This window comes from Macrotis lagotis, chromosome 1 (genome assembly GCF_037893015.1).
Source record: "Macrotis lagotis isolate mMagLag1 chromosome 1, bilby.v1.9.chrom.fasta, whole genome shotgun sequence".
Classification (NCBI taxonomy): domain Eukaryota; kingdom Metazoa; phylum Chordata; class Mammalia; order Peramelemorphia; family Peramelidae; genus Macrotis; species Macrotis lagotis.
The window spans coordinates 475,108,021-475,121,502 of record NC_133658.1 but is presented as its reverse complement, the minus strand read 5'-3'; the positions used below and the strand labels follow the sequence as shown (position 1 = coordinate 475,121,502).

General features: G+C 33.8%; 1 protein-coding gene across 2 annotated transcripts in view; it reads right to left on the bottom strand.

The window, feature by feature from the left end:
• The window catches only part of DHRSX (dehydrogenase/reductase X-linked), a 394,657-nt gene that overhangs the window by 62,535 nt on the left and 318,640 nt on the right, over positions 1 to 13,482 (bottom strand). For both annotated transcript variants that reach the window (XM_074213643.1, XM_074213642.1), the window contains one exon: positions 3,792 to 3,999. In XM_074213643.1, the coding sequence (XP_074069744.1) occupies positions 3,792 to 3,999 (208 nt within the window). The remainder of the gene's footprint in view (positions 1 to 3,791; positions 4,000 to 13,482) is intronic.

The window sequence follows — 13,482 nt, the reverse complement described above, 5'->3', positions numbered from 1 at the left end:
TATCTAACTGAACCAAAATCACTTGACATCTCTAGGCCTCACTTTCTGATCTCTAAGGTTTCTTCTTGTTCTAAATCCTACGACACTATGGAAAACACATCTTGTTCAGCTTAGGACAGGGAGAGACAGGTGATTCAATAAACTAGTTTATATCTTTGGCAGGTGCCCCATATAGATAGTCAGTTGGCCCATGGTTAAATAGGAGAGGAAGGACTTGGAAATTCCTATGTTGAAACTGTAGCAGTTACTTTTTGTAAAACCATTTGTTTCTTTATTCTTCTCATACACCAAAAGAAAAACTAATTAGCTTTTTCATATATATATATATATATATGTATATATATATATATATATATATATATATATATAAATATGTGTATATAAACCTTCAAATCTCTATTATATCCTGTTCACTTTTTTATGATAAATGATAAATTCACTATGTTACCATGAAGCACTTTCTATTAACCCCAACTAGTTCTTTTTTAAACATCATTTGGGGCTAATTGAACATCATGTTCTTAGAAGAATCTCAATAGTAAGTGACCCAAAAGATCATGGAAAGATGCATAGCTGACATCAATAGGCCTCGGTAGACTGACAATGACAACTTGCATCAGAAGAATCATCATTACAGTAATCTATGACAAGATGAGAAAGTAAGCTGAGATAAATGGCATTGCATCTTAGAGCTAGGAAGAGCTAGGTTTAAGTGCAGTCATTGATACACACACACACACACACACACACACATATATATACACACACACATACATACCATATGACTGGTGAAGTCACAATATCTTATTGAGACATTTCTAAAACTGTTAGCCGTAGAACATAAGTTGGTCTGAATTAGCAGGAGTATCCTGACAAATTCCCTCCCATAGTGATATTAGTGATATGACAGTTTGAGAAAACTATAATAAAAAAGATGGATCAATTGTACATCATAATGGTGGTCATCCCCAGTTTCATTTGTACTCTCCAGATATTAAAACAACCAAGAGGAAGTCCTCCAGTACACTGATGCAGTCTTCTATATAGAACTGAAGTAAAAACAAACAAAAAGTGCACAGAAATCATATAATATGAGAAGGTGTGGATGAGTCGTGATCTGTACTTGTAGAAACACACACAATGATGAGATCATGGACCTATGAGCATCTAAGAAACCCTGAGGGATGAATGAAGCAATATTTTAAGCATGAGGCTTTGCCACCTGCCAGCCAACTGAAAGATTCTGACCTTAAAGGGAAGCTAAACATTTCCCTATCTGGATGACTTTACAGAGAATCACAGAGAAAATATCAACTTTTGATCATGAGTCAGATTCTCTTCTTAGATAACAATTCACTTTCCCTGCCCCCGCCCAGAAGAAGCAGATGCCTCATGATTTAAGCTTAGCAGCTTTGGTAACTTTAGCTCTGGATTTTCTGGAAAAAATGCTTAGTTTATCCTCAATTTTTAGGAGCTGATTTATTATCCAATTTGAGAGAGGGATTGATTTATGCTAATAAATTGTTCCCATATGCTATAGCCAATAGGATGCTGGGGAAAGGCAGGACCACTGTCACTGGTAGCAGCTAGAATGCCAATGGTCATTCTGAAGGGAGCTGAAAAGCTTTGACTAGCAGTTAAATATGAAGCATGTTTATGTAATATTCCAATTTCTCTTATCAAACTTTCAGAGTTGTTCTTAATGCTGATAACCAGAGATAGCACTGGAAAGTGAGAGTGAAGGAGGGAAAGATATATGTATAACTATTGTTTGATTGCTATTGTAAGGAAAGAATTGAGCTGGGAGTGGAACACTTAGGTTTTAGCACTTTATTTTTTTTCAGGTTCTTCTAATTTCTACCATATGACCTTGGGCAACTCATTAGACCTTTCTGATTCCATTTCCTCATCTATAATATGTTCAATCAATAAACATTTATTAAGCCACTGTGCTAAGGACATGAGAGGATGGGGGGGGGTAAGACTAGATGATTTCTAAGATTCTTTCCCACTCTAAATCCTATGATTTTTATAGCATGGCATATGTCCTTTTTCATTCTTGTCTTTTTTACCCATTTTTCCATGTACAAAGCCAGAAGAATGGAGGGGGAAAAACTATAGCCATATGGGACACATATGGGTAGTGTCTTAGGCTTCCTCTATTGGTCATATGCTCTTGACTGATCCATTTTTCAAGCCATTCTTATAATTTACATCTATATACAGGTTTAGAATTTATAGGACACTCTAATAAACATTATTTTATTTGTTTCCTACATACATTTCCTTGCCACACCTATTCAACTTAGATAAATGTGGCCAGTGTTTCACAAAATATTTCAACTTCTGATCAGTTTGACTCTATCACTCATTGCCTAGGGAATTTTATTCATTCATTCATTCATTCAGATTTGAACTGGTGAGCATAAAAGGAAACTGCAGTTCAGCAAATAATCCTCATCCTACAGTTACAAACCTGCTTGAGAATCAAGAGGTGAACTGACTTACCCAGGGTATCGCATTCAGTATCTGTTAGAGGCAGGACTTGAATCCAGAATTTTCTAACTCACTTCCCAATCCACTAAACCATTTCAACATGTAAAAGAAAGAGTTCTCTTCAAAGGAGATGACAAATACTATTTGAAGGACAGTTCAAATTTAAGAGCTATAAGTTATAAAGTTATTGAGAAATAAGGGAGGAAGATCTATCATATCATAATATAATGATCAAGTGGTTTATTTTTTTTAGTTTACTTGACTCATAGTCCAATATAGATAGCATCACTGAGAAATATTTAAAGATTGTCTTTATTGGTATTACAGAATATTGCTACCAACTAGCTGGCAATAGTAGTAAGATATAATTTGTCAGGGAATATTATTGCCTTATATTTCTTAAGCAGTTGCTTCGTTCTGTCATCTAAGTGATTTTGGTTTTCTGAAACATTTCAATAGTCCTCAAAATAATGCTGTCATTGACTGGTTATGCTAAATTTATTTTATTGTCCACAAAAGAATAGAGGCATTGCTTTATGATTACAGCTGTGGCAATGTTCTCTACCTTAGCGTCTTCTGTCAGATATGAGAAACTAGAGGATATCCAACAGCTAAAGTGACTAAGCATCTGACTCATCCTTTATATCATCCAAGTGACTTTTTAAAGTTCAGTTTTAAATGGTCATTGTAACATCTAAATAACTTTCAAGAAAAAAAGACCTCCTGTACTCATGAAACCCCCAGGATCATGAAGAAGGTCATATATTTTGACATGATGAGACCCAAAGGAATGATCTAGTTCAGGACCTTTATTTTACAGATGAAATAAAAGAAGTCAAGAGAAGTGACTTGTCTAAACACTGGTAGTAAGTAGCAAAGAGAGGATTTGAACTTGGGTTCTCTGATGCCACATGATGTAATCTTTCCACTGGATCCTAGTTTGGCAAGCAAAAACAGTGCAAGTTCTTTTTCTCAAATCAGTTCTATGGGTAGCTAATACTGAAACTGCTGAACTTCATTCAGAGTGCCAGAGGATTTTTCTATTTGTATCCTCTAGGGCCTGGTATATTGCAGTAAATTCTTTATAAATGGTTTTTGACTGATTCACTGATTGATTGATTTATTGATACAAGACTAAAAAGCAAAGTTGTTTATATCAAAATATGTATGATTCACCCAGGCTAAATTGAGAAGTTCCCAGATTAACAGAAAGACAGATCACACAAAGTCTAACCATATATAGTATATAGACACACATGCAAACATGCACCCCTTTCAACTGAATGACTACCTACCTTGAACAACAACCAGTAAGTAAGATTCTTGACCAGTTTTGTAAGCCAAAACACATGCTTGTAGAGGTTAGTGTTCACCACTCCAGGGTCTACTACGTTAGCAGTCACGTGGCTCCCTTCAGCTGCCAAGAACTGTTGTAGTTGATAGGAAAAAAGTACCAAGGCAAGTTTGCTTTGGGCATAGGCTCCACAAGGTGAGTAACAATGCCTGCAAATGAAAGACAGAGGCTGCTATGAGGAACATTCAAACATCCATCACCTGATTACTTCACCAAAAATACACAGAAAATAAACCACACACAAGAATGATGCTTCATGATTCAGTTAATGAGATATTTATTTCATAAGGTAATTGTTGTATGACAGAAACTTTGCTTACTGATTAAATTGAAAGTGAATTTGTTGTAATGTATAGTTGTATGAATACATATTGTTGTTGTTGTTGTTCAATTGTTTCAGTCTTGTCTGACTCTTCATTACCTCATCAAAGTTTGGAATTTCCTTCTCCATTTCATTCTACAGATGAGGAAACTGAGGCAAACAGGGTCAAGTGATTTGTCCTGGGTCACAAAGCAAGTAAGTGTATGAGGCTGGATTCATATTCAGGACTTCTTAACTACTTGTCTGATGCCAAGGTTTACAAAGTCCTTTACAAATAGTAACTCATTTTATCTTCTCAACAACCTTGGGAGGTAGGCTTTTTGAAGTTAAGAAAATTGAGGTAAGCAAAGGATAAATAACTTGACTGGGGCCACACAGCTTATAAGTGTTTGAGGCAAGATTTGAACTCAGTTCTTAACTCCAGTCCAATGCTATTGCCACTAAATTCAAAAAACTGTCTGGTCCAATTCATACATAAAGAAAGAATACCCTTATAACATCAAAGCCATTACTGAAAGACTCCATTGATGGGAAAACTCATCCCTCAAAGGCAAACCATTTTTTCTATGGATATCTCTAATTATTAAGATTTTCCTTAGATAGACTAAATTTACCTCTTTGCAACTTCTACTTACTGTGCCTAGATAATTAAGCCTCATTGGGACAAGTAGACTATATCTAATCCCTCTTTTGGAGGGCAGTTTTTCAAATACCTAAAAACAAGTGAGATTTCCCCATTCCCCCAAACACCACCCCCTACCCTCCCCACACACTTTTTCTGTGTCTGGGCAAAACAATCCCAATTTCTTTGACCAATACTCAGGTATAGGATGTTAGTCATTCTATATAGCTTCTCATATGAGTAAGGCAGATGGATGGGGAGAGGAAGAGTCATGGGAAGGAGAAAAAGAATACTTGTTTATAAAACTAAAGTCAATCATTTCATAAACACAAAATTTCCAGGAATAAAAGAATTGGTTACTATGAAACCTAAATAAATTATTCAAGAATTTTACCAAGATGTCTGACTGGCTAGCATCAATACATAGAGTGAATCATTAGAGAGATCCACACTATCTACTTGAGAGGAAGATGTCTCATTTATCCATACATGAGTGAGAAGATGAAAGGTAAGTAGAAGTCAATTTTCTTCAGTATCTGTTCATTTGTAGATTGTCTCTTAAGAACCAGGTTTTAGAGAATGTCTGCAACCTCTGTTGAATTAAGGAGTCTTTGGGTAAGATATGTTCCCCTGTTACTTAATAACAGACTCCCCCAAATGTTTCCCATTATTTCCTGATGGGGTGACACCACCTTCTCCAAAAAACTACTCATGACAAATACTATTTCTGCAATTACTTCTGGTTTTCTGGAAAACAATCTAGTGTCAAAAAAACTTTATCAGATTTATTACACCTCTAATTTTTATTTTAATATCTGGTTTGGAATATTTTAGTTGATAGACTAAATCAGCCTTGTAAAGGAATACAAGATCTGTGGCAAATGTTCTCATCATGAAAACATGTATCCCCCTTTTAGAAATTTAACTTTTAGGAATTCCTACTGCATATTTTGACAACCACTGAAAATAAGAAAAGTCTTCTTTTTCTATCAGATGTCACAAGGAAGGAAAACATTTAAACATTTAGAATTTTCCTAATTCATTTTCTCTGTTTGAGCCTCAAATCAGTCACTGCCTTTTTATTCTCTAGTTAAGATTTTTATAAAGATGTAAATGGAGGGGTGGCTAGGTGGCACAGTGGATAAAGCACTGGCCCTGGAGTCAGGAGTACCTGGGTTCACATTCGGTCTCAGACACTTAATAATTACCTAGCTCTGTGGCCTTGGGCAAGCCATTTAACCCCGTTTGCTTTGCAAAAAAACAACAACAAAAAATAGAGATGTAAATGGGAGATCCCCTCAACACCTCAACATTTGTCTCAAACTGGCTCACATGTATGTGCCTTGCTATTTAGTAAGAGCATTCTCTGGTCTTTAGCATAAGAATTCCTCAGTCAAGGAAGGTGGTAATGTAGTTAACATAAAGAATATGGAATATGGAATAGAAAGAACTGAATTTAAATTTTACATCAGATATTTACTAGCTCTGCAATTCTTTTGTAAATAATTTACCTCTCTGCCTCAGTTTCCTCTTCTGTAAAATGGAGATAATAATAGCACCTGTCATTTAATGCTCAGATGATATAATGAGATAACTTGTAATAATTTGTAACTATCTACAAATTATTTACAAAATTGTAACACTATATAAAACAGAGGCAGATAGAAGTTTTCAAATCTTAAATATATTCCCAGCACTTAGCATAGTGTTTAGCATACACAGATGTGTAATAAACATTTATTGATTGATATTATCACCAACATAATAGTAGCTGACCTTTGTACACTGCTTTACAAAGTGATTACTTTCATAATTTCATTTTATGCTTTACGGCATCTCTGAGACAAAGTAGATATTATTTTGCTCATTTTACAAATTGAGAAACTGAAGCTCAGATTAATGATTTATCGACCTTCTGAACTGGAGCAGTTGGAAAGTTCTCAAAACCTCTCAACCACTAAAGGAAATGCACTTCACCAGCTTGTCTCTGCCCCAGGTAACTTCTGAGGAAGACAGAAGTGATCCAATTCTAGATATTTGTCTCTTTTCTGGTGAGGGTCTCACAGCCACAGTGCTTCTGTCTGGTCTCAGTTCCCTGGCTGAGCTCTGTTAGATTACAAAGCACAGCTGATATTCCAGCCATGATAAGCTTCTGCCTTTTGGTTTTCCTGTGGCAATGAAGGGTGAAAGTTGAGTTCTACTGCAAACTCAAGAGTTGGCATCTGCAGCCCTGGGCAGTAGTGGTAGGGGATAGGGGAAGGGGCAGCTAAATGAACACATCACAGATTAGGGATGAGCCTCCTCTACTGTTAGCTCATCCTATTTTAGACCTTGGAGGCAATTGAGATTGCTTTCTCTTTTATACATAACTTCTATTTTGGAAGGGTTTGAGAGAATATTAGGTCACAATAAATACACAGTCCTCTATCTCCATGTAACTCGAAGGCACCCATATCCACTTTTTCCATATTCTGACATTATAATCTACATTTCACCTAACTGGAGCCAATGTATCTCATACTTTGAGAGTGGTTCCTGGATACAAACTTTATTGTTTGTGTGCATATAAGTAGCTAAATATTTTTGTTTTTTTGTAGAGAACATCAGAAAGTTCATAAATTAGAATTCAATTCTATTTTTAATTATGGTACAAAGGATAATAATTTAAGCCAAATTCTATATTTAATGACAGGAGTCTATGGGAGCAAATTTTGAATAAAACTTCAGAAATTCAAATAATGTTCTTTGCCCATAGTAACTACTGGTTTTAATGACAGTAGTGTAGTGAGTATCCTAACACTTGAATATATTATTTTTCTTCCTTATTTCCCTTTTGGTCTATATTTGGTCTTAATCAGTAAGAAATATTTATATATGAAAACTCAACAATAATCTCTTTCTGACTTCTAATTTAATTTCTATAAAAAATGAAATTATATTTTATATTATTCACTCTATTTTTGAAGCGGATCAATGATATCATGGAGGCAATGTCTACTTCTTTTGTGAAATGGATTTAAGTGAGGCATGGCTGTAAGAATGGGCAGATCAGAATAATACTAAATTAAAAGAGAAAAAAAACCATCAGCAGTTTGAACATTATGTTATAAGAATATAGATACTCATAATCCCAGTGTAAGAAACTCCATAGGGCATAAAATATTTTGCTGCAATGACATTTTTGTATCAAATATAGCCTAGAAATAAAATTACCACTCTGTAGGATAAAAGGATGAAACAAGTTGATGTACTAACCTCCCTATAATGTATTAATAAGGCAAAAGTTCTCTGATTCTTTCTAATTTAGAATTTTATTTTGATATTGTCAACTCATTTTGGTGATTCTTCTCCTCTTAATACTTATCTTATTTAATCCTCACAATAACCTGTAAGACAGGAAGATAAATCTGTATTACTCCTATTTTTTTAAGCAAAGAAACTGAGGCTCAAAGAAATTAACTGACTTCTCACAGTTACATAACCAACAAATAAAGCTGGGCTTCTGACTCTTAGTCCAATGACCTCTTTGTTAATATAATGCCTTATTTTATAATATATTAGATATAGAGTGTAGAAAAGATCTGTTACTCAAGATGTAAGAAAATTATTTATTGTATACAAAATAAGCAAAAAACTATCATAACATCACATTACAATGTTAGCTGGTTTATTCTCAGTTATGCTTTTAAGTATAGGGTTTTATATATAATATTTATTGTATTAAAATTAATACCATATATAATACACAATTATGTGCATAGATGCATAAACATCATATTTATATATGTTTCCTGAAAAAAATGACTTTAGATGCTATTGCTCAAAGTCATCAGTAGTTCAATTAGCAGGTTATTTTTTTTTAAATTGGCAATGTCAGGTTAATAAGTATTTGTTAAGGAACTACTATAGGACAAGTACTGTTCTAATCATTGAGGATTCAAAAAATGGCAAAACAGTCCTGGTCTGGTGCAGTGGATCGAGCAGCAGCTTGGGAGTCAGGAGCACCTGAATTCAAATCCATATTCAGACACTTTCTAATTGCCTAGCTGTATGACCTTTGGCAAGTCACTCAACCCCATTGCCTTACCAAAAAGGAAAAAAGAAGAAGAAAAACTAGTCCTGATCCTCAAGGGCAGTTTAATAAGGCACTTAAATTTAAGGAAACTTAGCTGAATAGACACATCAGATATCTAACTCATTCCTTTTTTCCTATTGACATATACCAATGGACAACTATCAGAAGGTAACTATGATAAAATACTGATCATCTCTTGATTTCATGTTTTCTTTAAGAAGTGTCTTGGATTTCTTTTTTAGTTTAAATGAAGTTAAGGTTAGAGTTTTATTAGTTACTTAAACAAGTTGAATTACAATGAATATGTACAAACACAAATATATCTCTTTTCAACTCTGGCAGATGTGGCAGATCTACTATACCTTACATTATTTTGTGTTTATAGAAAATATAACTTGATACTCTTCACAACTGATGTCATTTTTCTAGCTTTCATAGTTGCTTCATTTTTTTATCACTTTACATTGGGGGAAAAAGTTGAAGCCCATACAAAAATATTAACAGAAAGTTAGGGAAGATGTACAAAAGTTGGCATGAATTATTATATCACAGGTATTTATAAACAGTGGTGATCAGATTTATTCACCTCGAAAAGGTTCAATGGAAGTGAAATCCATTAAAGCATGTAGTTGTGCTGGCCATTTTTTCATAATTACTTTTTTTTTTCTTTGCAAGGTAATGGGGTTAAGTGGCTTGCCCAAGGCCACACTGCTAGGTAATTATTAGGTGTCTGAGGCCGGATTTGAACTCAGGTACTCCTGACTCCAGGGCCAGTGCTCTATCCACTGCGCCAACTAGCCACCCCCATAATTACTTTTTAATGAAGCATTCACTTTAATGTGACAGGAAGTAGTTCAACAGACAGAGAACTGGGCCTGGAATAAAGGAAGGCTTGAGTTCAGATTCAATCTCAGACACTTCTTAGCTGTGAAATCATAAGCAAGCAAGTTACCTGATATATATATTTATATGTCAGTTTCCTAAAGTGTAAAATAAGGATAATTATGGCACCTATCCCAGGGTCATTATGTGCTCAAATAAAAAAATATATAGTAGAGTGCTTAGCATAGTGGGTGACAACCAGTGGTGCAAAATGAAGGATTGTTTCTTTCATTCCTATACTCATTCCTTTCAGGGAAAAAAATAGCTTTTTATTTGAACAAATTAATATCTGCTTAAGGATGTGATTAGATGTAGATATCACTATAAGGAAATTACAGTCACAATCTTGCACCACTTAATATTTAAAACACCATTACATTCAAGCAATGTAAGGAAACTTCAATTCTGGACAATAATCTACTATCTCACAAGATTAAGTTATTTTTGCAGTCATAGTAAAAGAACAACTTTAAACAATGGATTTAAGAGATTCAGACAAACGAAAACATTTTTTCCAAATTCATAATGGAGAGATATATTTATTGGGCATGAGTAATGACTAGGGCTCGTAGAAACTTAAAAAATGGCAAGAAAAGGCAAGCTACAATCTACTTATTCTAAGTCATCCATGATCCTATGTCATTTGTAGCAGTAAAAGTATTCATGCCAAAATATGACACTAAAAACATAAATATACTAAAGAGTCCACTTTGAAAAGATACTATTTTGGGGTGGCTAGTTGGCGCAGTGGATAGAGCACTGGCCCTGGAGTCAGGAGTACCTGAGTTCAAATCTGGCCTCAGACACTTAATAATTACCTAGCCGCGTGGCCTTAGGCAAGCTACTAACCCCATTGCCTTAGAAAATCTAAAAAAAAAAAAAAAGATACTATTTATCTAAAAGATACTGATCCTAATTTAATATATATGAAAAAATGGAGATTAAGATTTCTGCCAGTTGATCTTTTAATTTTTTTCTATGATAAAGTTGTTGAGCAATATTAAATAGAAGACAGCCCTAAGACACTGAGTGAAGACACACTCAGTATTAATGAGAACTATGATTATACCCTTCAGCAGTAACTTTGGTGAGCAAAATGAGTAATAGTTACAGTTTATAGAAGTTAATAAAAATAAGATGAAAAATCTGACAAGAAAACAAAAACTACATGTTTCATAACTACAGTATTAACAACAAATCCATTCATCTGCTCTATAATAACAATAATAGAAATAATAATAATTGACATTTATCAAACATTTTAAGGGTTAAAACATGACAGATTCTCAAAACCCTGAGTTATAGAGTACAAATATCATTACTATTTTGATAGATTTTATTGATATATTTATTTTAACATAACCAGCAATGTTTCACGATCGGTTCAACTTCCATCTGCATTATTAACATTTTTCCCATCTTAAGAACATACAATCAATGAAATAAAAACCAAGTGCTAAAATACAGCTTTTGCTGACTACCAAGTTGGAAATGCTCACATGGAAAATTTAACAATTATCTTCAGGAGTCAATTACAAGTTGGCTTCAGCTTACTCATACACATCATATCTCATATCTCTTATATCTCTTACTGAGATACATATTTTATAAGAAAAAATTGTTTAGGGGCAGCTGGGTGGTACAGTGGATAGACTACTGGCCCTAGAGTCAGGAAGACTTGAGTTCAAATTTGACCTTAAACACTTAATAATTGCTTAGCTGTGTGACCTTGAGCAAACCACTTAATCCCATTGCCTCAAGTAAATAAAATTTAAAAAAGGAAAAAAAAAACTGTTTAAAGAAGAAAGAAATGTTTAGTGAAGAAATGTTTACTAAGCCATTCATCATTTCAAAAAAGTTTGGCATTATATGCAATGTCCTATACCTTTGGTCTACTATATCTGCAAAGAAGTGGAATGAAATATTTTTCCTATGTCATCTTTAAAACCATTCATAATTTTGCAAAATTCAATAATTTTGTTGATGCATCCATTTTCTTTGTTGTGATCACTGTGCATATTCTTTTCCTTGTTCTTTTTTTCACTTTGCATTAACTTGGCTATTTTTTTAAAAGTTCAGACCTATAATTAGCCAGTATATGGTATTCCAGATTCAGAAGGAGAAATTTGACTTTATAAACAGTCTTTGAGAGATGCCTGAGACATTGAAAGATCAAGCAACTTGAGCATGGCCATAAAATTAGGATGTCTCAAACTTAAACTTAGGTTTTCTTTATTCCAAAGTCTCTTCCATCATCCTATGTTCTTCCCTGTTCCTATATTACAAAATAGGAAAGACAAAAGTTCCCTGATTTAATTGATTCTTGTTTATTAGGCACTAATTATCTTATTTCTTCTGTGCTCAATAAACATTGGTTCATCAGTTCATTATGAGCATTTCTTGACTATTTGTTCCTCAGTTTAATGGTCTTTTGATTAGGGTTCTTTAACTGGAGTCTATGTATTACTTAGAGATCTATGAGTAGATTTTCAGAGGTTCATGAACTTGAATGAGAAAAGAATATATCTTAATTTTCAATAGTCCCTTAAAGAAAATAAGCATTTCCTTTCATTTTGAATTTAGGTAATATGGGTAGTCACCCATAAAAATCATGAATAGTTTAATAACATATCACAGTTGCTGCTATTATTATTAGATTTACTGCTAGATTGAACATAATCCCAGACTCTTAAGTGATAACATAGATTTCAAGAGATTTCTAAAAGAATCTATGATATAAAGAATAAGAATCCATGAGAATCCAAATGGTTAAACTGAAATTTGAAGGAAAAATATTAAAAATGGATTCATTTTATTTCCTATTCCCTAGACGATTACAAATAACCTAGAATTGATGATTTACTGAAAAACTATTTATAAATTTTTCTTTGTATATAAAATATTCCCCTACTACTTATTTTTTATATTCTTCTATATTGATCAATTAGGAACTGATAACTAGGATCTGAAGAATCTGCCCATTTGCCCCATTACCTGCAAACACATAAGAGTTATGACTCTAAGATATCACAGAAAGAACTGAGCTAACCTAGGGTTTGTAGTGTAGATTTTACACAATAATGTTTTCATATTTTATATATTGAAATTCTGATTCCCTAGATCTGTCCTTAACTTGGGGGAGGAGGAGGTGGAGTAAAACATAAGGCCATTTTTTTGGTCAGCTTCTGTCTTCTTTATTAAAACTGTCATATGGTAATGCTAACATGCTGTGGTTTTTAATGAAATACCATACGTAAGGAGCCAACATTAGACTAAATAAGGTATGTTCCATTAAAGGTGAAAGAAAGGTCTTGTAGTTTTATTTATTTCCTGGTATAGTGTAGCATTTTCCTCCAGGTTTATTTGTTACCCACCATGTAATCTGAGAACAAGGGAAGGGATCCCCTCAGAGTTTTTGGCAGGAAGATAGTATAGGAGTTATTTTAGGGAGCTCTGCATGTACATAGATTGAGGAGATTAATAGAAATATTTTTGTAGCATATAAATTCCTTCAATCTGTTGAAGGGATGATTTTGTTTTCTTTATCAAAGAATATAGTTAGGTCAACTCTTCCTATCTTCCATCCCCTAAAGGACAATAAGAACTTGTTGTAAATAGGTAATTATTATAAGGGAGAAATCATGATCATTCTCTGGGAATATGTTAGATAAAGAAGCACTGTGACATAGTAGATCAAGCTAACCCAGATTTAGGACAATCTGTGCTTATGC